This window comes from Trifolium pratense, linkage group LG6, assembly GCF_020283565.1.
Source record: "Trifolium pratense cultivar HEN17-A07 linkage group LG6, ARS_RC_1.1, whole genome shotgun sequence".
NCBI classification, from domain to species: Eukaryota; Viridiplantae; Streptophyta; class Magnoliopsida; order Fabales; family Fabaceae; genus Trifolium; species Trifolium pratense.
In genome coordinates, this window is record NC_060064.1 from 9,178,215 (window position 1) to 9,205,443 (window position 27,229).

General features: G+C 32.5%; 3 protein-coding genes across 5 annotated transcripts; 1 reads left to right on the forward strand and 2 right to left on the reverse strand.

Moving 5' to 3' along the window:
- Nucleotides 1-357: 357 nt before the first annotated feature.
- Nucleotides 358-9,207, forward strand: LOC123888127 (anaphase-promoting complex subunit 6). The gene is made up of 15 exons (XM_045937087.1): nt 358-982; nt 1,396-1,469; nt 1,790-1,829; nt 2,634-2,679; nt 2,818-2,897; nt 2,986-3,167; nt 3,302-3,427; nt 3,582-3,656; nt 3,777-3,902; nt 4,753-4,822; nt 5,228-5,310; nt 6,502-6,615; nt 7,390-7,486; nt 8,310-8,345; nt 8,953-9,207. The coding sequence occupies exons 1-15, from the start codon at nt 599-601 to the stop codon at nt 9,055-9,057; spliced, it is 1,638 nt and encodes a 545-aa protein (XP_045793043.1). The 5' UTR covers nt 358-598; the 3' UTR covers nt 9,058-9,207.
- Nucleotides 9,208-10,317: 1,110 nt separating this feature from the next.
- Nucleotides 10,318-15,048, reverse strand: LOC123888128 (serine/threonine-protein kinase PBS1-like). Of its 3 annotated transcripts, none has more exons than XM_045937088.1 (5): nt 14,435-15,048; nt 12,629-12,831; nt 12,345-12,534; nt 11,777-12,165; nt 10,318-11,255 (listed from the first exon to the last, which is right to left on the reverse strand). In XM_045937088.1, exons 1-5 carry the CDS (start codon nt 14,553-14,555, stop codon nt 10,872-10,874), a joined length of 1,287 nt encoding a protein of 428 aa, XP_045793044.1. In that variant the 5' UTR covers nt 14,556-15,048; the 3' UTR covers nt 10,318-10,871. The 3 variants fall into 3 exon arrangements, with proteins under 3 accessions (XP_045793044.1, XP_045793045.1, XP_045793046.1); XM_045937089.1 differs by lacking the exon at nt 14,435-15,048 and adding an exon at nt 14,226-14,297; XM_045937090.1 differs by lacking the exon at nt 14,435-15,048 and adding an exon at nt 14,184-14,202.
- Nucleotides 15,049-18,738: 3,690 nt separating this feature from the next.
- LOC123888130 (zinc finger protein CONSTANS-LIKE 15-like) lies at nt 18,739-23,679 on the reverse strand. The gene is made up of 4 exons (XM_045937091.1): nt 22,637-23,679; nt 20,977-21,117; nt 19,396-19,655; nt 18,739-19,079 (listed from the first exon to the last, which is right to left on the reverse strand). Exons 1-4 carry the CDS (start codon nt 23,318-23,320, stop codon nt 18,971-18,973), a joined length of 1,194 nt encoding a protein of 397 aa, XP_045793047.1. The 5' UTR covers nt 23,321-23,679; the 3' UTR covers nt 18,739-18,970.
- Nucleotides 23,680-27,229: the final 3,550 nt, after the last annotated feature.

Here is a 27,229-nt window from a genome sequence, read left to right on the forward strand (position 1 = left end):
AGAACTTGTTGTATTGGTTCAACTACAATGGCGGCGAGCTGACTTAGTGAGTTGGGCGGAAACGATTTCACCCTAATGCGTTTTTATAAAATTCAACTCCTTTAAATCGAGTGATTCACTTTAGAGTGTAAAATAAATAGTAATATTAAGCGTTAATTAATAAACTAAAGATAAAATTATAAGTATATCATAACAAATCACGTGGTTGTTACAACTTACTATCATAACTATGCATTTTTTTCACTTTTGAAAATCCAAATTAGTTTTCTCCAATAAACATAAGGATTTCCACGTGGCATAATAGTGATGCTTAAATTTATCCAATGACCGAAAATGATTGAACTGCAATGTGCAGTTCTCGCTAAAACCTCATTGGATCCTCTTCCTCGGTTCCTCCTACACTCCTACAGTACAGTCCTACCTACAACGGACTTCTTGTTGCAATTCAAAATAGAGATTTTAAGTAACCCTCCCGCCCCTCTTTCAATTTCACGCTATATATCACCCACAACTCAAAATTGAATTCATCCAAACACTCACTAATTCAATCACAACAAACCAAACAACCAATAATCACTTTTCAAATAACCAGATTCAAATGAGGGAAGAAGAGATCGAGAAGCTTCGAGGAGTAGTTAGAGATTGCGTCAGTAAACATCTCTACTCCTCCGCAATCTTCTTCGCCGATAAGGTTTCCGCCTTTACCAATGATCCCGCCGACATTTACATGCAAGCACAGGCTCTATTCCTCGGCCGTCACTACCGCCGCGCTTTTCATCTCCTCAATGCCTCCAAAATCGTCCTCCGTGATCTCCGTTTCCGTTATCTCGCTGCTAAGTGTCTCGAGGAATTGAAGGAGTGGAATCAATGTCTGTCGATGCTCGGTGAGGAAGCTAAAGTTGATGATAATGGAAATGTTTCTCATACTAAGGATTCTAATGTTATTTACTTGGATAAAGATAGTCAAGATCGAGAAATCAATGTGAGCGTTTTTCAATTTTGATTTTGTTAACATATTATATATATACTTATAGTGTATGTTTGGTTCTGCGGTGAGAAAAATTGATTAGGTAAAATTGATTTTGACATTAATTGAGTTGAAGGTAAAGGGATTTATATTTATATATAAATACATTGGTGTTAGAGTTGAACAATAAATTTGAGTGTGAAAATCAATTTTAGAATGATAAGTTACGATTTCTAGCTTCAAGTAGAATCAATTCTGGAGCCAAAATAAAACAAAAAAAATTCGGGAGCCAAAATGAATTTTACTCTAGAGAAACCAAACATGTAAAAATCAATTTTGGCTGCTCTAGAATTGAAACCAAATTTACACTTATATAGGATATCTATGTTTAGTGTCTTGTTTGAATCCATTTTGTAATGCTATAACAGATATCTTCTGCAATATGTTTCTTGAGAGGAAAAGCGTACGAAGCTCTAGAAAACCGTTCTCAAGCTCGATTGTGGTGAGTATATTCCGGATATTATCTCCCTCTTATTGTATACCTTACATATAACACCCTGTTTGGATAAGTAGATTATTTGAAACTTATATCATGATAAGCGCTTATGTATAAGCATACATAATCTATTTATGTAACAAAAGATAAAATAAAGTTAAATTTTTTTTGTGTGTTATAACCGATTTTCATAATTCTTCCAAACAGTTTTACAAAACTTATGCCAGTATAATTGCTTGCTACTTGTATGAAGAGTTAAATAGGTATGATGTGTGCTAATTTGATTTGATAAAGGCTCATAATCATTGTATCTGCTTTTGTTAAAGGTACAAAGCGGCTATAAAAGCGGATCCCTTATGCTATGAGGTACACATTGATATTTTCATTACTATCTTTTATAGGTGCATTAATACTATCAAGTTATCGATCTTGTGAGACTAGCCCACTGTTTGGATATTTGCGTGCAAGTTATTGTGTGTGGTTCAACAGCATTTAAAGTAACAAACACTTTGCTTTCCCCTCCTTGGTTTCCTAACCCGGTAGATCTTTATGGGGGATCCTTTAGGCACTACTCTAGTGCAATACATGTTATAAGATTGATGGATGATGAATGGAATATTATTGTTTATAGTGGAAATTGATGAGGAAAACGGAATACAACCACCAGAGCTAAGGCTCGTCAGTTGAGTTGAGAGAATACAATTCTCTCTTCTACCTACCACAATGGGGGTCAAACAGAATTATCCTAACCTGAATGCACCAATCCTCATGCCCGCTAGCTAGCTAGCCAGCTGTCCCCTAACACGTTACCCTGTTCTCTCTCTTCTTTCTCTCATACACCTTCCATATTCTGGGCCTTCGATCATTTAAGCCCACTAGGACCTCCTCCTCATTAAGATTTGTTGCAGATTGCATCCTATCATCATACCCTCCCTCAAAAACAGTCCTGTCCTCAAGACTATATATATCTAATAATTTTTTCTTATTACAGTTTTTCTTAAGTAGTTAATTGATCCAACGTTTCCAGTAGCCTCTAATGAATTTTAGAATGCTCTTTTGTTTTTTTTTTGGCCATTCTGGAATGTATCTTTTGTAGCATAGATACATGCTTATATTTTTCCCAACTGACCCTAGTTATTTTTCTTCCTTGATGTTTGCTAATTATGTTAGGCTTTGGAATGCCTGATTGAAAATCATATGCTTACATGTGATGAAGGTAAAAGTATTCACTTATCCCTTGGAGACTTTGATTTCAGTTTATATGTTTTTAAAAACAGTCTATGTATATTGTCTACTTCAAAGTTGATCCTATTATATATCTCTCACTCTCTCTTCCCTTTATGTTGAATACCAGAAGCAAATTTGATCTCATCATTGCAATTTGGAAGTGAGGATGGATGGCTTTCATCATTTTATTCTTGTTTGGTTAAGAAGGTAAATATCAGGTGCCTAATGGGAATTGCTTATATTCAAATTCTTTCTACTTAAGAAATGAAATGTTATTTCTTTTTTTTTTTCCCAGTATGACAAAGAAATTGTTGTAGAAGCTAAGTTTAGAGATCTTGAGAATGAAGGCTGTAAAACTGACCAGTTCAATCCTTCTTTATTCCGCACACTGAAAACCAACAACGATCTATTGGCCTGCAAAGCTGAATACTATCATCAGTGTGGTGAATATCAGAAATGTTTTGAGTTAACATCTGTGTAAGTTGAGGATCTGATCTGGAGTCTGAAGTGAGAGTCAGATAAAGATATAGCTTTTAAATCATTCATTGTGTCCATTCATTTCTCTGTTTTTTTTTTTTTTTTAACAACTGAACTTAGCACTGATATTACAGTTTGCTTGAGAAGGAACCTTTCCATTTCAAGAGCACATTAGTACATCTGGCAGCTGCTACGGAGCTTGGGAATTCAAATGAACTCTACCTTATGGCATGCAATTTGGTGAAGGATTATCCTCAAAAGTAAACTCTTATCCACATTGTTGATTGGCTTCTAAAGATTTTGTACATATGATGATCAGTTCTTTTTTAGACTTTTGCTTAGCATGTATAGTTCCCTTCTATGCCTTTGCTAGTTTGCTTCATATAACAATGAAATCTTATTGATGTTGTTTAGGGCTTTATCATGGTTTGCTGTTGGGTGCTACTACTATTGTATCAAGAAATACGACCAATCCCACCGTTATTTCAGGTAAACATAACTCCTGACCATGATGTGATAAGAGCGATATCAAAACATCGAAAGCTTATTATTATTATTGTTGTTATTATTTTCACAACTTATTTTTCCATTTCATTTTGTACCGTACAGCAAAGCAACAAGTTTAGATCGAACATTCCCTCCTGCATGGATAGGCTTTGGGAATGCCTTTGCAGCTCAAGAAGAGGGTGATCAGGCTATGTCAGCTTACCGCACCGCAGCTCGATTATTTCCAGGGTATTGATTTTTCTAAGTAGATCTTTCTTCCACCGCCAAATATAATTAAATTAAGTAACTTTATGTTAGGAGTCCCACATTGAGTAGATAAAAGTACTCTGTGGTACTTTAGCCATGAGACTCTATCACCTAATGGAGCAGCCTTTTGTGTTGGACTCTCCTCATGGGCTCAAGTCCTATCACTTTCTTCTGTACTAATGTAGAATTTAAACAACGGTCCCTGAGATATTTAATTTAAGACAAATGCTAACTAGTGCTCCAGGGGCTGGGCACTAGTTAAGAGTTCAAATTTAGAAAAAGTTTCTTGAAAGTTGTATAGTGTTTCCTTAAAAGTCCAAATTTTGGTTTCTTCAATGCAAATCTTTTCTTTTATTTCTCTTTTTAGTTCCTTAACTGGTGCACCGGGTGCACTAGTTAGCAAGACACTTAATTTAATACATGTTTTTGTGCGAATTGTTTTGGGTTCTTGCAAAAAGAAACATACCACAGAAATGAAAAGAAAAAAAAAACCTATTATCATGGCTTTTGCAGGGGAAATGTATGCTTAGTGAAAGATCAAAAGCATAACTCTGCTGTTCCTTTCTGATTTTTGTCTAATGACCCAAAACAACATGAATTTATTTATTGAAAACCCTAGCAGTGAAGCACTTCAACCAACCGCTTTTTGTTCGTTTTATTTTTCTTATGTCTCCGAGACATTTTCCACTGTTTTTGAATTTCTATCTATTATTTTTTCAGAAGATTTACTACATTTGTGGTTAATAAACAAAATATTAAAACTGTATGAAATCTTCTTATTATCTATAAATTGTTCTTTTACAGGTTAAATCTTGATGTTCTCTTATTCCAGGTGCCATTTACCAGCTCTTTATATTGGAATGGAATGCATGCGGACCCACAGCTATAAGCTTGCTGAACAGGTATATACATTACAAATTGGGTATATTCTTTGATCAATTGGGGAGCTTTTGGGGGTGGTGGGGGTTGTCAAGTTTTAGTGTCTTACTATTACCAATTTACCAATATATTCTTGTATGTTCTATAAGAAGAGTTCAAACAAGGTCTACTATATATCCTATTTCTACTATATATATATATATATATATATATATATATATATATATGCTATAATTAAGTCCATTTAGCAGTTTTGTTAGTGTTCGGTATAGTGGCTTTATATTATTGGGATGTTTTGATCTCTCTTCACCTAATAAAACGTAGCATTGACTTGTTACCAGGTCAATCAGTCCTCTCCTATGAATATGTGAATAGTAATGTGTTATTCAGACCCATACCACTATTAATTTTGTTATATTTTTCCTCAGTTTTTCATGCAGGCAAAGTCAATTTGCTCATCGGATCCACTTGTGTATAATGAACTAGGAGTTGTTGCCTATCATATGAAAGAGTAAGGATATCTTCCTGATATAATTTATTAGGCTTAATTACATTTTTAGTATCTCAAGTTTGAACTATGTAAGATCCCTCAAGTTTTTGTTGAGTCAATCAAGTTCCTCCATTTTAAAATTAAGGAAAATATAGTCCTATTTTCAATTTTCTTCAAATCCTCATTTTCTATTGCAATATTTGGGGCTTTATGATTGCTTTAAGATATAAAATAATTATTTTTAAATTTTTATAAGTTAGAAATTCTGAGATATTTTGACGGGGCTCGAAAATGTGGATTTATTGAATAATGTGTTTATTGGTCGGTAATTGAGCAAAAACTCTTACAATAGCAAAATAAACCATAAATTGTAGAAAGGAAGTGATCCCAATCTACCCTAGAGCTAAGCTCCTCAAAGAAAGAGAATACTCTTTCTTTTCCTAACCATAATGGCTCAAACTATAATCTTCCATGCCCACTACAATTCACTCACCTCACTAATTATACTACTAAGGCATAACAAACATGCCAACTAAGCACCCTACCTCACTCATTATTTACCACATATTCTTACCACCCTCTTTATTACATAAATAACATAATGACCCTTTTTCCGTTATCCCTCATACCGGGTCTCTATCATATTTTGATATAATTTAGAGAATTTTTTAAGATGTGAGATTTAGATTTGATTAGGGTCAAATTTGGGATTTTTTAATGAAATTTAATATTTTGATTGACGAGCTTTGAGTAGCGAAAAGTTTTAAAAAATTAATCGATTCGATTTGTAAATATTTTGAATAGATTTAAAAAATTGGAAGGTAAACTTGTGCAAGATATTATTTGGGAACCAAAATCAGAAACTAGCTATTACAATTTGCAAAGTGACTGAAATTACAATGAACTCAACTATTATTCTATAATAACTTAATCTAATGTTCATGTTGCAGAATTCTCCTTTCTATGCAATTTAAATGACCCTATAAAATAGAAACATATGCTTGTATCCGAAGAAACTGATATATATGCCCTGGCCCAGTTTTATTCAAAATAGGAACATATCTAGTGTTGATTTGCAAGAAATCTAAATATATTGTGCTCTCTTTATCTGCAACAGTTAAAGTCTGTTTTCTTTATTTTGTCAGCCAAGTATGCTTGCTGCTTAAAATATTTGAGTGATTTCAACTTGCACAATTGTGACTTCTGATGCAGGTATAAGAAAGCAGTGTGGTGGTTTGAGAAAACTTTAGCCCTCATCCCTACCACTTTAAGTGAAATGTGGGAGCCAACTGTAGTCAATATTGCTCATGCATGCAGAAAGTTGGAGTAAGTTGATATATGTCTCGGTGCTCATCTGACTTGAAATTTTCTTGTTCTCAGCGATAGAACTTTTAGAATACAGATAGGTATTTTTTTACATGTTGAAACACGATTTTCTAGCTGACTTGATTTATGCACAATTTTTTTGATTGAACATAGACTAAGAAAAGAAACAAAATTACAATCAATCAATTTGGTTTTATGCTTAAGAGGTTGACCATGGAAGCAATTTACTTGCTACGACAAGTGATGGAGCAATATCAGAGGGATAAAAAAACTTGCAACCTGATCTTTTTGATTTGAAAAAGGCATAAGATAAGATGCCAAGAGATGTTTTGTGGAAAGCCGTAGACAAGAAAGGGGTTTGATTTTCTATTTGGGCTATCAAGGATATGTATGATTGGGCGACGTTTAAGAGAGTAAATATGATGGAGGGTAGCCCTATTTCTAGAGAAGAGGAAAACCAAAGAAAATCTTTACAAGAAAATATCAAGAAAGATCTATAGGTCAATGTTTTGAATAAAAATAGGACATATATTATAGAAGATTATGGCATTGTTGTATTTTGTAGGCGCTTTGATTATAAAGTATTTTTGCTAAATTTGCATGTTTCTGCATATCCTCAACTGCTAGTTTTAGAGTTCGAATGTAAATTGAAAACATTTTTTCACGATGCTGATATAATTGATAGTTTTGGCAAAAAGTTTAATCTAAATAATATTAGTGTCAACATGTAATTCATGATTTCTCAATCCTGATTATCTAAATGAACCATCTCAGGATGTACCGAGAAGCAATTTCGTATTATGAGAAAGCAATGGCATTATCAACAAGTGTGAGCACTTATGCTGGTCTTGCATATACTTACCACTTACAGGTATTTAAAATGATCTTCCAGCTTGTCGTATTCTATATGTTATTTTAAAGCAAAATGTAGATTTTCTGTATGTTTTGAAATGTTGTTTCATCATTTTATTCAGTTGAATAGACTGTTGATTTTTATCTAACAAGTTCTGTTGGCACGGGAATGATTACTCTTGACTTTTACTGGTCTTTTGCAATTTCCGAGAGGAATAGTGGATGGGATAACCATTTCCCATATTTGAGTATAAATCTGATTTTTTTTTTCCAAATAAATTTTCCCTTATATGACCAATAGAAATCATTTGTTCATGAATTTCCCAAGCATAACCATGGAAACAGATGTGAATGTATTCATTATTGAACATAGTTATGAAAATAAGTTAACTCAGGTAGAGAATAGCACATGTGAAAAGGAATACAATATGCTACTTAATGTTAAATGATCTATATGGCTAAACCAACCACATTTCCTTCCTTGGCAAGATACTGGCTCTTTGTGACACGTCATCCACATTCTGCACATCTATTCTTGCTTGAAAAGTTTTTGGACAACTTCACATTTGTTTGTATCTTCATTAACATTACAGTAATACCTATAAATTTCAAATTATATTTTAATTTATATCTTCTGACGGTGTAAATTAATTTTACAAAGATGTTTAATCATATTTTACTGTTTTATCAGTGTAATAAGATTTTAGGAATTGATGTTACAATGTGGATTTTTTTTTTTTTATATTATAATTGGATGTATGAATAAAACTATTAAGTCTGCAGTTATAATGATTAATTTTGGACTGAGGCTTATGTTTTGTTGTTGTATGTAATTCATGCAGGATGATTTCAGTACAGCAATTACATATTATCACAAAGTGAGTGACAACTATCTTACATTGCCTGTACCCATGACAATAAATCTATCTATGACATGCTTCAGTTTTCTTTTCTACGATTAAGCTTATTCTCTACCTTGATTTATATTATTTTGGGGTATATAACTTTCTCCAGTTTAACTGTCTATTTTTTGGCCCCAGTATGGTTTGTTGAATATGATAACCATTATGTGCAACAATAGTATCGGAAGTATATTGAGTTATGTCAATCATAGAGTGAGATGATGTCTGAAGCTAGGGTGTATACCCTTAAATTTAAGTTGATAAAGATATGATGCATTTTGAATTAAATCTACTAGAGTGCATCATGATCTTGATCCACTAAAGGGCGCACACACGCACGCATACCGTTCCGTTTCAATTAGAAGAAAACTCTTGAACATTGGTAGTCGTTGAATGGAGTGTCTATGTTGGTAGCTTCTAAAGATAGGTGTTATCTTTAAGATTATATCATGTTGAACTACGCAGGAATTTTCTTAAATAAAATTCGACGCTTTATCAAAGGAATGTCCATGTTACGATTATTTGTATGCTTTTGCTCACATGCCTTTGAGTTTTTACTAATCATATTGTTCATTAAAATCAGGCGTTGTGGCTGAAGCCAGATGATCAGTTCTGCACTGAAATGTTAAGCTGGGCTTTAATAGATGAAAGCAGAAGCAGTGTTGATCCCTACCTTGAGTTCTCTTGAATTTATTGGTGCAAGTGCAACTTCATTTGCCCGTTATATATGGATGTAAACAATACATTAATGCCAAGGTATTATTATTATGATTATTAAATAGGAACTTTTCTCTTGAAAAGAACAATTTTTAAACATTCAAGGTGTTTTTCTAGATGATTTAATTTTTTACTCTCTCAAGTGTCTCACAAAACTTGTTAGCATTTCCCATAATTTAATATTAACAAAACTTGAAATAATAACGAATTTATAAAACCGAGAATGAGATGCAATAAAGAAAAGACAAACATAATCTCATGCGAATCTGTGTCAAAGATTTGAGATGGACATTCACCCGGCAACTCTACTTTACTCTCTTCATTTTAGAATGCAAATTTGTGTCAAAGATTTAAGATGGACATTTAATTTTTTATTGTCAAATTATTTTTACTAGTTAAAAGAAGTTATATTTTTAGCTGTATCTAAAAATATGCTTGAAGTACACAAATAAACATGTGTCTAAAAATAAGCTTGAAGTTGAAGTGCGAATAAAAACATGTCCCCAAAAGAAGCAAAGCCAATTTGTGAAACAATACCATAAACTTGTGGTTAAGCTAAAAGACACCTTTCCTGATACAAATTTGTAGAGCTCTTTCTCTTACCAAACAATGAATGGGAGGAAAAAAATTCCAACAAAGGAAACTCATCATTTTATAATATAGATGGCATGGCTCCACTAAGTGGCATACTTTGTTGAGAACTATCAAATGTGAGTGAAGTCTCACATTAGAAGAGTTGAGATTGAGTACTTTATAAGTGAGATGACCCATAAACCGAATGCCTTAAGGTTTTGGGTGAAGATGTGGTGTTAGAGTCACTTGTAAGATTGCTCAATGTCCAATGTGCCGATCTAATCTAGTGAGACTCTCCTCTCACGGCCCAACATAATTTGTATCCACTTGTCAATGAGAAATTGGAATGATGCAGGAAAAAGATCACCAAAATTTTAAAATTTAATGTGTTTGTTATTAGAAACACACAATAGTCATTGAATATGTGAGATTCATTTTTTTTTTAAAACTAGTGTAGCGGATAAAATCTCACCTTTAAGGTGAGTAACTAAATTGATTGAGATCCAAACTCTCGCTTCTACGTATATAATGTGACGTCTCTGCCAACTAAAATTAACTCATAAGGGACTGTGTGAGGGGAATAATGAATAGAAAAATTGTGTATTTATAGCACTACCAAAAGGAATAATGAATAAAATTTTCATTTGTAAGACTACAATTGAACAGTAATAATTTACAGCTAAAAATATATTTAACCCTCTATTTGAACATTTTTGTACATATCACTAAAATGTTGAAAGCAACAATGGTATCAATTCCTTCAGCCTCCATATTTTTGTAAACACCCACTAGCCACTATGGTCTCTATAATTGAAAAGAACTTCAACTGGAAACTTCAAACTTGAGATTAAATGTCTCATATTAACACAAGAGTAAAATTCAGCAATGCAATGTCATCAATTTGCTATCTATTTTATGTTAAAAATGAAATAAAAAGAAAAAGGAAAAAGTGTTTTCTAAGTATGTTGGAACATAGAAAATATTGATAAAAAAGCATATCTTAATGCACCAACCCATAAATACTAAAAAACCTCATGTTCACAAGTGCCTAAACAACACTTCTAAAAGAATTGCTGGCCACCAACCTAGTTTATTTAGCTACAATTATACCTTTGTTGACACAAGCCACTTTCTAATCTGCATCAAAGAACTTCATTTTTCTTCCTCCTGCATTTCTATGTTGAATCTACAAGAGAATAGAAAGAAAAAAAATTACCCTCTTAATCCCTCAGGACTAGTTTGGCCACTTTGTCTTCTCTTTTCTCTCCATGTCTCACCCCACTGTTTAGCCTCTGCGACAGCTTGCTCTCTTAGCAAGTCTTTAGGCAAAATCATAGATGCTTCTTTTGGGGAGTCGTCGATATCCATTGATCCCGGGCTAACTGCTCCAGATCCTTTTGGAACATATTGCTTGGATGACAAGTAATCTAGGGCTAGTACTATATCGCCTGCATCAGGCCGATAACGTGGCTCTTCTCGAAGACACATGCTTGCCATTTCAACGGCCATCCTTAGACCAGATATAGGGTAGTGACCTTGCAAACGATGATCTACTAATTTTGGATAACTCCTTCTGTCTCTGAACATTGGGCGTGCCTATAGGAAGTAGGAAATCGAGCTTTGTTAACCATAGCATATTATTTATAAGCTGCGATATCTCGTGAATGATATGTTTATTCATAGATTAAGTTGAAAGATGATGTAATATTGTGAAGTATGTTAGTTCACTTTTAATTACAAAACAACCCCTTATTATTGTTACTCTTTTTTTCCCATTTTCAACGATGTGTACAAAAAAACATTGAAAATAAAAATGTTGTTTTCACCGTTTTATGAACAAATATTTGAAAACAGGAAACATGATGAACCCGAGGGAAAGTTTTGTAATTAAAAGTGAAAATAGATAATGAAAACAGCAAATGATTTTTGTAAATAAGGTATTCTTTTAACCGATTAAAGCAAGCAATTCAAGAAACGATGTCTTTTCCAAAAAAATTCAAGAAACGATATTTTCAGCATATTCCTCGATTTTTAAGAATGTGTTTGGTATTGCCGTCAAAAAAGAATGTGTTTGGTATTAAACATGGCGAAAAAATTATAAACATATATGTAATTACCCAATCAACAAGATGCTTGTCATGCTCAAGAGTATCGTCATAAGCTCTACGTCCGGTAATTAGCTCCAATAACACAACTCCAAAACTATATATATCAGATCTCATTGTTAATTTTCCAGTAGTTGCATACTCAGGTGCACAATAACCATGTGTTCCCATTACTCTAGTAGCAACATATGATTGGTCTCCAGTCGGACCGAATTTCGCAAGCCCGAAATCAGAAAGCTTTGGATGGAATCCTTCATCCAATAGTATATTAGATGTTTTCACATCTCTGTATATAACAGTAGGCTTTGCTTCATGGTGCAGATAATTTATTCCTCTTGCTGCCCCAGCCGCTATCAACATTCTCTTATTCCAATCTAGCGGTTCTTTATCCGGTGAAAGATCTGCAAATGACCACAACAAAATCGTAACTACTACAATATAATAAGTGGAAAGATAAATTGAGCCTTTAGATAAATTCCCTTTCATTTTTTTGCGAGGGGATTGAGGCAGCGTAGATAGATGACGTGACTAGTAATCAGTAACTTTGATGTAAAAAAAGCTAAATGGTGCATTATTTTACCATGGAGATGAGATTCTAAAGATCCCATTGGCATGTATTCATATACGAGAAGTCGTTGATCTCCTTCGGCGCAGTAACCAATCATACTAACAAGGTTAGGATGGTGTAGAAGAGAAAGCATGAGAACCTCCACTAGAAATTCTTTCTCTCCTTGGACACCGGTTGTATCAAGTCTTTTAACAGCTACAACCTGATAAAATAGTTACATCATATAGCGGATTTATGAGTATACGTAAATAAGAAACAAGTACAAAGAAAAAAATCATTCATCTTTAGAATGATACCTGACTAATGCCATCTATCTTTCCTTTGTAAACAGTTCCAAATCCACCTTGACCAATACAGGTTTCATCCCTAAAATTTTTTGTTGCTGTCGCGAGCTCTCTGAAGGTAAATGTCCGAGCCTTATCAGAATTGTCGGTATTCACCGTCGGTATGGCTTCTGGTTTCTGTTCTGTGTTTTCTTTAAGCAACTCTGGTTTCTGTTCTGTAACAAACCATATTATGTCACATTTAATCAAGCTTGTGATAATATAATTAACATAACCGTAAGACAGGATTCTAAAAGGTTCAGTTAAAAGATTTCATTAAAAAAGAAAAGGACTAAATAAAGAAGAGGATAAAACATACTCCTTTAAACTACTACATCAAAAGGATAGTGTTGTTGAATCTACTATGAGCATAAAAATTACACACACTTCTAAGTCTAAAGTACTGCAAAAAAGTATAAAAATGCTGCTTCCTCTTCAATGCAAAGATAAATCATAGCATGTGTTATAAGAATGAAAGATGAATTTATAATTCCGGTGGGCCGGATACTGGTGGTGAAAACAAAACAAAAAAGGAGTAAAGCAATGATGAACTCGGTAGAGGAAATTTAGAGTTGAAGCAACTAGTGAGTTTCCAAGAGAAGCAAACAAACAATAATTCAAATGACAAAATTTTCTTCATAATTGATAAAAGGCATAAAAGTAGTGGTGCTGTGAGAGGAGCTTTTGTTAATGAGGAGAAGCAAATATGTGCTCAATCATTGAAAAGTTTAAAAATTCACAAGGAGCCATTTTTTAAAAAACTAAAATAGAAAAATACATGATTTTTAAGTGGTAATGCTTCCTTGAAGTGAGAGTCAAAAGAGCATGGTAGCCCAAGAGGAAGCCTATTTACTTATATCCTCTTGCAAGAGGCATGCTTTGTCGGACAGAAAATAATTGTGTTATTTGAACATCAAAATATTTGACAGTGTACATTGTCTGTATGTGCTTCTCTCTGTCTTTCTTAGTTTTTATCTTATATACAATTTACACACGTCTCAAAAGTACACACAAAAACCAAATAACATTGTATTCGACATCAGAATTCTGATGTCAAATGATAATTTCACTATAAAAAATTACCCTAAGATAAAAACAACCGAGACTAAACCAAGTCATTGGGCTCAAGTGGTTAATGAGCTTCACCAAAAGGTGGATCGTTCGGGAGAACCCGAGTTTGATTCCTGGGAGAACAATTTCTTGGCCTAGTTTTACTTACCATGCGGCCGAACTCTGGATTAACAGGGCTCCTTTCCCCTGGGGAACCAGAGGGTTAATACCATAAAAAAACAACCGAGATTTGTCCTCGTATGTGTAGCCCAGTGGTAAAAGGTTGGTACATTGGAGGAGTTTCAGAAGGAAGTCGAGGGTTTAATCCCTGGCAACTAACATTTCTCCCTCCCCTCTGACAATATACTAACAACTAACACTTGCCTATAAAAAAACCAACCAAGACTTTTTCTACCTTTTAAGAACTATAAACACAAGAATAAGTGTAAAAGTTGTTTGTCCAATAACTCAAACTCACCAGCCAATTTGTTTAAAATCTTAAGAGACAAATCAAACTCACCAGCCAATTTGTTTAAAATCTTAAGAGACAAATATATGATGGAGAAATGAAATTTAAAAAAACAAAAAGAAAAAACCTTAAACCCAACCCCACCAAAATGAAATTAAAAAATAATGTTAGAAAAATAAACCTTATAAATTGAAACAATTAATGGTCTAATCATTGAAAAAACAGAGAAACAATAATTAAACATGATGTGAAAAATGTACCTACAGATCTTCTAGAAGAGGGAGTTTCAACAGATTTAAGGTTGTTTTTTTCTTCTTCTTGATCATTAAGGTTCTTCCCTTTCCCTTTCTTTCTAGACCCAAAACAAGGGCAACGACCCATCACCTCTTATGAGTAGAATTCAGCACAAAAACAAAACTTTTTCTTGTATTGTTATGAAACAATGCCACCAAACTTGAGAAAAGATGGTGGGTGTATAGAGAAAAGAACAAAACAACTATGATCAGAGGTTAAAACATCATTGATGATGGTGTTGAATGCGACATTGTAACAACGCATCATTGTTACCATAATAATCATGTATTGTATTCATATGTGGGTGTTTCTAAAATTGAGAAGAAATTGCAGATAATGGTGTGATTATTTGTAGAAATGGCAAAATTTTCGGATTTGGATTTCAAGGATTTTGAAAAAGATAATTATATTGGGATTAAATTAAATGATGAAGTTTGTATTTTAAGATGATAATGATGATGATGTGAATGATCCAATTGTTTTGTTTTGTTTTGTTTTTGTTGTCGTAATTTGTTTCCAAATCTATCCTCTGTTACCACATTTGTCTCTGTTGCTGTTGATCTTCATTGCTGAATTTAAGGTTGGTGTGACGTATCATACTACTTTAAAAACGTTTTTTTTTCAAGAAAACATGTTTGTTGTTAATAATTTTTAGGCAAAATTACACATTTATCTTATTTTTTTTTGTAATATTTTGATTTTTTTTTAACACTTCGGTCTTTTATTTGTAACACTTTAGTCTTTTATTTTTTTTATTTGTAACATTTTAATCCTTTTTTGTAACAGTTTGGTCTTTTATCTTTTTTTATTTGTAACACTTTGGTCTTTTATTTTTTATAAATAAATAAGATAAAGACCAAAGTGTTACAAAAAAAAAAGACAAAGGACCAAATTGTTACAAAAAAAAAAAAGATAAAGGACCAAAGTGTTACAAAAAACTAAAATAAATGACCTGTAGTGTAATTTTGCCTAATTTTTATTTTTATATTTTTTTTAGGTCTAAATTTTTATTTAATTTCATTGAATAGTTTATATTATAAGTTTTTTAAGATAATTTAGGTAAAAACAACTTATAAAGATATAAATTTGGCTTAAATATCACATTCATCTATGTATGAATGTATGTGTTTTTTGATTTTCGTCCCTGTATTTTTTTTAAAAAAAATTAAAACACCTTAATGTGCAAATCTTGTCATTTTTTAGCTACAAACGCGGTCATTTTTTAACATCAGGGACGAAAATCAACAAGATTTGCACATTCGGAGATGTTTTTTTAAAAAAAACGATACATGGAATAAAATCAAATAAACGAGTACATTCAAAGACGAATGTGATATTTAAGCCTATAATTTTTATCGGTGAAAACTTATGAATTAACACAAAAAGTTTATTTATTTACATAAGCTATTTTCATAAGCTTAAAAATAAGCTAAATCCAAACGGGCCCATTGTATCTTTATAAGTTGTTTTGTCATAAATTACCTTGAAAAATTTATAATAATACATAAAAATTATTTATTTGCATAAGCTGTTTTGCATAAGCTCAAAAATAAGTCAATCCAAACGGACCCGTAATCTAGTTTATAATATATATCACTTATTTAATAAATCTAAAAAAATAAAAATTATAATAGGACCGAATCAAAGAGAAAAGTACGATAAATCATTTATGAAATGCTAACAAGTGCACATACTTAAAGATTTTTAATTATTTTTAAAATATCTTGAAAATAGTACATTTAATATTATAACTTTTAAATTTGACTTTTTTATTTATACTATTTACATAAAAATTATCATTATCTGCTAAGAACCTATTTGATACAAACTTAAAACTTAAAGGATATATCTGATACTTAAAAAACTTAAACAATCTATCTCATACATACATAAAACTTAAAGGACCTATGGATACATTTTGTCAAATAAATATTACAAGAACTAATTTTAACGGATCATATTTTGCAAAGACTAAAATAAAATATCAAGGACCAAAAAACTAAACTTGAACTTAGGACTGATTCACAAGTTATAGCTCACAATCTTCAAGGAAGAAGTGATGGAAGTGTTATGGGTTGGACAATAATGAAGAGTATCCACATGTTACTCCAAAGTAATTGGGAGGTGAAGATCATCAATATATATCGTGAAACAAATAGGTGCGCGGATAAACTTACATCGATGGGAAGTAAAGGGAGTCATTCTTTAGTCTACTATGAGTCCCCACCTTCTGAGGTTGGTCAGATTGTTAATGATGATTCTAGGGGTGTGTCTCTCCCCCGTTTAGTTCCTAACTTGTAATTTTTCTTTTTTGGGCCTAGGTCCCGTTGAATACCAAAAAAAAAATATCAAGGACCAAAAGCAAAATATTATATATTTGCAAGTACTAAAATAAAATAAAAATATTTTGCCAAGGCCTAAAATCAAAACTCTCCATATTTGCTTGGACCGTTTTTGTATTTAAGACCCTCCTCATTTGTACCATTACTAATATTTTGAAAATATAAATACAATAATGAGACATTTGGTGGACACAATTATTTAATATATATTTTAAAACTCGTATATTTTAAAACGCCTCAAAACTATGGTAACGAAGAAATTAAATTAACTTCAAAGGCTAAATAATTTTTATTTTTTTACCAAAACATAGGTTTTTTTTTTCACTACCAGTTTAATCTGGTTCGGGGGTCAGTTCTGGCATCAAGTGGTTCCAGCCCACTCTCGATCGGAGTTGCGGGGGAGTGGTCCTCCCTATCAAGTTCAGCGTCAATCACCACCGAACCAACTAACTATCGGTAAACAATGGTTTATTTTTGGTAGAAAGACAAATTTCATTCATTCAAGAAACTAAAATAGGCAAACGTGCATTATGAGTAGATCACTCACTTTCCACTAACGAGGAAGAGCAAAATCAAATAGATACAACCTTAAGCTCTAGATTTGATTGTAATCTAACAAATCACGGCAAACTCGGCAAGCTAAGAATGAACAAAAACAAAGGCTAAATGCTTGAAAATATTCAAACACACTCTTCAATTGCTCCAAAGTTTTATGTTAGATAGATCGATACTCCATATCATTTTAACTTGTATATAGTTTGACTGCAATCTACGAAGGTTAAAGCTTTTAGTTTTTCTATTTTAAAACTTTCACACATTAGCCTCACTATTGTGTGTTGCTTTCTTCATATGGCTAAGGAGTAAGGACCCAAAGCAATAGGTACGTGGGAGAATATCATAAGAACATAGCGTAGATGAATATATATTATAAAACTTATTCGCATTAGTTACTTAAATTCCTTTCAAACTTATAGTATCACTAATATTAGTTTACATTTCCTATAACATCAGTAAAAAATCACATCTCAGATCCTACAAGTTCAAAACAACGAAATCCATTAAAGCTCAAAATGTTGAATAAGTATTGAAATTATAATAAAGAACAAGGTTTTAGTTAACTTTTGAATTTTTTTGAACACCAAATACTCTCATTTGGGACACATTGCAACATTTAAACAATGATCTTTCCACATCATAAGATTTTCTTATATTAAGTAGATAGATAGATATAGATATATAACCAATAACATCCACGGGGGTTAAAAAACATTGACAACTTAGCGTGTGTTTGGTTATGCGGCGGAGAGAATTGATTTTGACAGAATTGATTCTGTAAAATTGATTCTGGCCAAAATTGATTTTAAGCTGAAGTGGTTTATGTTTGGATATATTCATGAAAAAGTGAGTTGAACAAAAAAATTGAGTGTAAAAATCAATTCTAGAATCAGAAGCTACGATTTCTAGCTTCAAGTAGAATCAATTCTGGAGGCAGAATCAATTCTACTTTTGAGAAACCAAACAAGTCAGAATCAATTCTACACGTCCAGAATCAATTCTGGATGCTCCAGAATTGAAACCAAACATACACTTATAAGAGGTAGCAAACATAGAGTTGAGCTAGGACAACCAAATGGTTGAAGTAGCAAAAAAGTGAGAGTTTCTTTTGCCACCCTACCCACTTTCTCGCGCACACTACGAATTTACCAAAATATCCTTGTCCGCTACTTAAGTAACAGAAGTAGATAGGGCGGCAAAAGAAAATATCAAAAAGGGTAGGCCTCCAAGCCCAATGGTGAGTGGATCAGGTTTAGGTTGTGAGCCCAAATAAACTAGATGTATGAAAATTCAATTCTGAAAGGAAGAAATGGGTTGAGGTGAATGAGAATTAGTGTTGGTTTAGTGAGGCAAGCAAATCACCTTACCTAGAATGAATAATGAAAATCCCGGGAGAAAGTTTATAGTTAGTTAATAATGTTACAAATAAAAATTCATATAAATTACCTACCAAGAAAGAATCAAATAAATAAACCAATACTGACTTAATCCCTCATTAATTAAAACTATAACCTGTTAATATTTTTCTGATAGATATAATATATATATGTGTATACACACGTACAAGGGCAATGCCCCTGGATTAGGTTTATGAGAAGGCACTCATCATTCTTGATTATCACTTGTATTACTTGCCTTAACAAATCGCCCTCTCACTCTCTTTCTCGTATCAGCCCTAGCCTTCCTTGATTCATAGCGAATGTGCTTGTCGAACCTGTGCAGAGTTTGATGCCATAACTTTAAACTCTAGATAAAATGTGATATTTCTCAAATTAAACAAAAAATAGGCATATTCTAATGGGTTATTTTCTTACTAATTGTTAAATTGAAAGTTGCTAAAACAAAGGATAGATTGGGGTTTCCGTAAAATACTATTTATTAAAATAAGGATTTTTAAATATTTTAAACTTGGGGTTCGGTTTATATTACATTTTTTTGTTTTTATAGTTTGGTCCCCCAATCATTCTATTATATGTAAGTGCACTCATTTGCATTTGCTTATAAGGTTTCGTGCATTAAATGAAATGTACCTTCGAGTTTTCTTCTTCTCCTTGTAGCGTAACATGGCATCCCCTCTATTCCTTGCTTGCTCTTCCAAGCCAACCTTGGCATTTATGTTGCTAACATATTCACTCCCACTCAAAAGATGGTCCATAACTGGTACCTTATCGGCGCCACTGTAAGTTATTGATTCAATCAATCTGGACTCAGATGATAACTCATCTCTAGTTTTCTTGTTGCTTTCTACTTTCTTCTTCACCTGGCTCGATGATGACTGATCCGATTGATTCTACAATTTTTTCAAAGACGAACAATTAATAAATTACTGATTCCCTATAGATAAACCAAGCATGACAGAAATACATGACAACGTAGTAAAAAAAAAGGCCAAACCATGTGGAAATAGTGCTTATACAAATATACTATCCTATGTTTGGTATCACGGTGGGAATGCTAGAATCACAGTGACTCACCAAACATACACTATAATATGTTATCTAACACTTAAGGGTGCAGTAGTTGTAACTATAAAGTTGAACTAAGTACAACTAAAGTTGGAAATTTTTCTACGAATCTTGGGCAATAAAATCTTGGCCACCACTATTGTCCCTCCCCATGTGAACTCTGTACATTGAATCAAAGCAATGTAGGCCCATGATTTTGTTTGTATGTATAGATTTCATTTTCAAAGTTATTAAGCCACGTCTATACTGCAACTTTCTTTTTCAAAATTGTTTTTATTTTTCCATAGAAAGATACACGATTCTTTATAATTAAAATATGTCAAAACGTCACATGTCTTTAAATGATAGGAAGACACAGAACCCTATAAAAAAGAGCATTTGTATATTCCATACAAGTCCTCACATTAGAGACCTTGAATCAATGATGCAGAGTCAGTATATAAGTCTTTGCATCATCCAGTTAACCGCTTTCATCACATTCCCACAAATAGTTTGCAATCCAATGACTCTCACTTTTAGCAAGTGACAACTAGTAGGATATATTTTTTTTTTTTTTTTAAGACTTGGCATCCGGCACAAGGACCGAATAATCCGAGGGACACCAATTCTGCCGCTTACTTGCGGAGGTGCCCATTTGAAGCCAGAGCTTTTTTTGCTCTGTATATGGACTGGTCCAACACAGGAAGTGGCACTGGAAGGAGTCGAACCTAAGACCTTGAGAGGAGCAGACTCCAAGGACCCAAGCCTTCACCACCAGGCCAACCCATGTGGGTTAGTAATAGGCTATATTACTTCTTGCACAAGCCTGTGAATTAAATTTAAATTAGAAGACTCCTCTAACTAAGTAAACTAGTATTAATTCCTTCGCAAACTTTTGGTGGCTCGTTGATCATTATATGTTAAGCTCACAGATGCACATAGTAAGAGATGTGTGCTATACAAAAAGTTGAATAACGCCAGAAAATTTGAGAAGAAAAACATGAAATATGTATCTAATTCAATCGTAAAGTGTTTCCAGGTGCCAAAACTAGAGACCGGAGTAATTTTTTGTCTCAAATTTCCGTTGGTAATTCAATTGTGTATGCACGCTGTTAAATTGGCATGAATTGAAAAATTAGCATCTACAAAGAATGGCAAATGGCTTACATTTCTTGATAGAACATCATCACCAAGTGTTGAGCAATTCATATTATGCACATCTTGCAATGATTTTGGAATCGATAACGAAGCATCTTCTACACCATTGAATGTCATATCTCTTGATTTCTGTAATTGAAAATCCCAGACCTGCACAAAGATACAAAGACAAATTATTACATGTATCAGGATCTTAATTGACCCAGTACACCATAACAAATTCAATTAATGCAGAGTGAAAATTCAATGTGCCTAACTTGGGGACAGGTAAAAATATTCAAAAACAGGTACAATGAAAACATTAAAAAATCATTTTCCAAGATCTCAACTGAGTTTTTACATTGAGAATGAAACTCTTTCTGCATATGTTGCTTTTCTTCAATCACGTTGTCACAGAAAACTGCAAGTAAGATGGTTATCAAAACGGTAATGCATAATGACAAATGACAATGCATTTAAGCTGGAAAATGACAAATTTCATTGTCCAGGGTTTCAACTTTCAAGCCTGAGCATCATTATATTTTTCAAAAGATTGAAGCAATCCTATATTACCCTATAACCAATTACAATTAAGTGATTAACAATCCTAAAAAAAAAAATGAAGCTTAAATGCAATTATCAGTTAGAAAAGATCGAAAAACTAGCAAAGAATGGTTCCAGTAACTGAAACTAATGAGGAAAATTCATTCGATCCACAAATCTAAAAGCTTCTTAACAAAATCATACAGCATATATAATCTAAAGGAACCAAATTTTAATGTCCATGCTAACTCATTCACCTAGTAACAAACAATGCAGCCCAGTTACTCAAATTCATTATTTATCCATCACTCATTAAAAATGTAATTAAACTTAAACCACACAAAAAAAGGAACAAACACTTCACAAGTAAGTATGTATCATGGCAAAATTTAGATTAGCTTCCAAAAGCTTCTCAAAATATATTCTCTATGTATGGAAAACAAATTTTATAAACTTGCACATAATTTTTAGAAATATTTTAATTATGAAGACATAAATTTTGAGATAAATTTTCATACACTTACACTAACAAATCACAACAACTTTTCAACTATATATTAAATAAATAACTACCTTTATATTATAAACAAATAAAAAACCTAAATCTTCCTATAAAAAAACGAATAAAAGAAAAAGGAGAAGAAAAAAAAACCGTGTTTTTTTGGATTGGTATACCACGCGCGTACCACGGGTGTACCACGCGCGTACCCATTGCAAAAAACAAACAAAAAAACTAGGTACGGCGTCGGTGCATACAGGGGGAGTACCGTACGCGTACCGGTATCGTACCCGGTAGCGGTACTTTGTCTAAAATGGAGTACCCATGCAACATAATTAGAAGTAATTATGATTAAAGTCAAGCGATTTCAATAATCTAACCGTTGTTATTGAACGATTAACTGTGTAAAAAACCGACACAATGTATACAAGTTAAATCCTTATATTATTTCTTTAAATGATTAAAACACAAATCTAAAAGGTTAGTAAGCCTAATTTAACCGGATAATGCCGATATTGTTAGGCCGGACAGGTTCGAATCTGGGATGTCGGACCTCGAATTTCCGTGGTGATTGTTAATTCGTCTATAGACCAACAAAAAACAATAGTTAATCCAAATTTAGCTTACATAACACAGAAATTTACAAACCTGAGGAGGCTGATACGTTGGATTACGATTCCAGAGAAGAACCTCAGCATCATTTCCATAATCATTATTATGATTTTTCTTAGCACCGACATCAAATTCAGATGAAAAATTGAGCAAAGAAGTAAACGGAGTTTGCTGAAGCAACAAAAAATCATCAACTTCATTACTACAATCATTGAATCTGAACTCATTTTCAACTTCCCCACACACTGACCAATTCAAATCCCTCTTTCTCTTCGCAACTTCCACAACCTGTTCATACACCTCATCCCTATTCTGAACAACAGGAACAACAGGACCTTCAAACTCCGCAACAAAAACTGCATCGTTCGGCTTCAAATCAAGTCCCAAAGCAGACACGATCTCGTGAACGGAAGGACATCCGGTGAGTCCGTCGAGACGGCGGAGGTTGTGGTGGTGGTGAGAAGAAGAAGAGGAAGAGGAATCGCCGCCGCCGTGAGCGTCCCAATCGCAGCGGTGACATTGAACTAAATTTTCAGTAAAACAACGAACCGAAGCGGCGTCGTTTTTGCAGTTTTGACAAATCTGGTAGCGCACGTGCTTAAGTGCGAGCGCGTTCGCCGAGTGCACGTGCTGATCGCAAACTAAGCAGAGTTTCGCCGAATCTGGTTTGCAGTATAGCACCGCGTTTCTTGTGTCGCAGTAGTCGCACGGAAACGACATCGTTTTGGTGTTTGTAACTAACTGAGGAGGAATACTTAGGAATTAAGATATTTTGGTAGTAAAGTAGATATTTATTTATGTATGAAAGAGCATATACAACTAACTTAGGATATTTTGATTAAATGAAATGAAATGAAGAAGTAAGTAGTGAAGATGATTTATGAAGGAGCATAGAACATGATAAGTGTGGACTGTGGAGGATGTATGTGTAGGTAGGAAGGAAGGTAGTACTAGTAGTAGTGTTAGTGTGTAGTGGGGACAAAGGGGGGTAAAAAGATATTTTGGTCACTTTTTTGGATATGATTGATAGAGCAGTGAATCTTGCTTGCATGTGCATTTTCTTGCTACTTGCTTGCCTCTTTGTACAGATTTCTTGTCTGTCTTTTGTTTTGTTTGTTGGATTAAGCAGCAGTGTGACAGTTTTTTGGACTTTGGGCCTTTTTGGTAGGTGTTTTTTGGTATTTGGGCCGGTAGGAGCTGTTTGAACAGGTGGTTGTAGTTGCCTTGGTGGGACATGGATCTTCCCCTTCTTTTTTTTTTCTTCTTTCTATCTCTTTATCTCTGTTAATCTTACTCTATCTCATGATTATATTTTCATATTTTTTCAATAAAGAGAGAGTAAGGTTAAAAAAGTTAAGAGAAAGAGAGGAGATAAAAGAGAACAAAACAATCTAATTTGACATCGGTAACTTATTCACATGTGATGAGGAATGCTAACTAGTGCCCTTTCTTTTAAATATTTTTCTTAACACTTACTTTCTAATTTAATGAAATTATATAGATCTCCCCATTTTATGTGAGATTTATTGTTAAATTGAGAGACGCGTATTGGTTTAACCAATTAAAGAGTGATTTTTAGAGAGTGTTGAAAAGAAAGACTTCCTAACATTCATCTTATGTCATTGTTTTAAGGGTTGTATTTAGGATTGTCGATTTGTGTTCGTAATTGGGATACTCATAGTGAGTGCCCATCATCCAAAGATGAGACAAATGATAAACTCCTCTCGAGATGGTTTTGGGACGAAGGCAATGATCATAAACCCCTACGCCCCTACCCCCACCCCGTCCCAATTATATTATATTTATTTGATTTTCACACAAGAGTGCGAGAAATTTTGAAATCCGGGGACATGAAGTGGAAGAGTACTCTCTACCTCTGTTCCACCAAATTTGCATGGACGGAACCACAAATTAAATTTAGAGAGACCGAGTATAATTTAGTAACTAAAAAAAATGCACAACATATAAAACGAAATTATATACGTATATAATATAAAAACAGGTAACATTTACTTATGAAGTTGTGTTTATCATTATTTCATGGAGTTAAAATCATTAATCATTATATGTACGGCAAAATATTTAGCAATTCCATCTGCAAATTGATATTTCCCATATTGATCCTTTATATTTTTTTTTCGAGTAGATCTTTTAAGTATTCAAAGTTTCAAACATGCATGTTGTAGTTTTTTTAATAATTTATATTTAACTCCATTACAAAAAACCCCATGTAGCCCTTAAATGCTAAAATGTCATTAACGTCCTTGAGGTGATAACTCCAAATCAACAAATAATATTATTTGTTTCTCATATATCCTAAGTTTTTTTTCTCCTCTAGTATTTATCCTTCTCGTATATTTTAAGCAAATTTTGATCTATCAAATATTTTTCATCACGACTTTTGATCCCTACTTTTAAATTAACTCATATGTACTCTTTATTCTTTAAGTATGGCAATAGTCTAACAGCCCGACCACTTTTATACGTATTTATTATGCAATCTCGGCGTTGTATCTCACGATCTTCTCTACCCCCTCTTTGGTGGAGTTTTTGCATTTCGTAAGGGCTTGTTTGGTACACAGGATAAGAGACATGATAGAATAACTGTATCATATCATGTTTCAGTCCAGTGTTTGGTGACGCAGCAGGATATGATAAGTTAATCCTGTAGCTTATCATATCCTTTCTCTCTAGTTAAAATTTTTATCCTGAATTTGAGCTGGGTTACCAGCAGGATAGGATAAAAAAAATTACTGATTTATTCTATAAAATATATTTTAAAATAAAAAAAATGAAAATTAATAAAATATAAATAATAAAATAATTTGATAGTAAATTAATAATAAAATAATTAATTTTTAAATATACATGTGATTTCTCACAAGGGTAATTTTGTAATTTACATAATCTAAAAAATCAAAATTATACTAAAATTACAATATTTTAAAGTAAAATAATTATTAAAAAATCGTAAAATATGAATATTAATTTAAATTTTATAAGAAATTAAATATAATTATTTTGCAATGGTATTTTTATTATTTACGTATGAGATATATCATATATTTATTTAGCTTATCTAACATGTATATATCATTGGATTATTTATTTGATCATGATTCATATAAAAAATTAAACTTTATTATTTTCTCATGTTTTTTATTTAAAACTATATAAAGTTATTTTATTACTTATTTATATTTTTTATTTATAAAATTCAAAGTATTACAAAATAATTTTTAAAAAATAACAATTGATTTACAAGGGTAATTTTGTCATTTAAATATTTTATATATCTTATCATATTATTATAAGCAAGTATGTATTAAAAACATAATATAATAGTTATCATGTTTGTTATTCTGTATGCACCAAACACAATATAGGATAACTGATGATAACTGTTATCCTGCTGATATCTTATCTTATCCTTATCAAGTTTTATATCTTATCATATCACTATTATATCATGCGCACCAAACAGACTATAAGAGTCGAACCATGTACCATAAAGTTAAAATACATGTTCAATTTATTCTTACTATCAACTCATTAAATAAACATACAACAGTTTTATTTTAAATATGTATATTTCTTTACCATTTTAATAAAAAAAATTGCCCTTATTATCAACAAATGCAAAGCTAAAATTAATTAACTCTTGACTAAAAAATAAAATTAATTGCTATTTACATATAATGGTTATTACTCATTTTTGGTAGGAGACCAATGTAATTAAGATTTTTGCTACCAAATTATATCCAAAAAGTATCCCATAAATTTTGATACTATAAACTGCTTCTGAGATTAATATTTGTTTGAATGTTTAAGTTGCAACTTAAAAGCTCTTCTCCCCTTATTAAAAGTTTATTGTATGGAGATGAAACTTTAACTGTATCCCCCACAGGCTGAGAACGAGCATTGAAAATTACATAAACAAACAACATAAGTATGAGATGAGATGTTTTAATTCCGGTCTGCTCTTTGAAGTCATCTCAGTCGTCCTTTTTTTTTTCTTTCTTTAAAATTTTTTCTTTTAATTTAATTTATTTTTTAAGCACTTTTTACCGGTAAATAAATGTAAAGTATGAGAGATAGTTGGACATATATAAGGCAATACAGGATCCAATTCCATGTTTAACCTATTAAGGCACTAGGCACATCATTTTCATTTTTACAATGATAATTGAGCTCAATTGATTTTATTTTTTTACGGAATTGAGCTCAATTGATATGTACAAGTTAATTATTTTTTTTGACAAAATTATTTTAAGGGCTAATCTTAATTTTAATCTCTTTAATATTGAGTGGGTCCAATTTTGATCCCTATAAAATAAAAAAAAAAATTAGATTTCACTCATATAATATCCCAATTTTGAGTCTAATAGAATTTCTACGAAAGATAACTTGGATTGACGTGGAAGTATATATCTTGGTTCTTTGATGTGCTCTAACACTTGCAGGAAAGAGGAGAATGTTAGTTACTAATTTGTTTTTTTATTGTAATTTTTTTGGTTAGCTTTGGGTTGAAGTGTTAAATTGGTTGGATATTTGTTGTGCTCTACCGATTAATTCTAAAGAGCATCCTCTTCAGTTTAGGGGTGCTCATGTGTTTCAAAAAGAGATTAA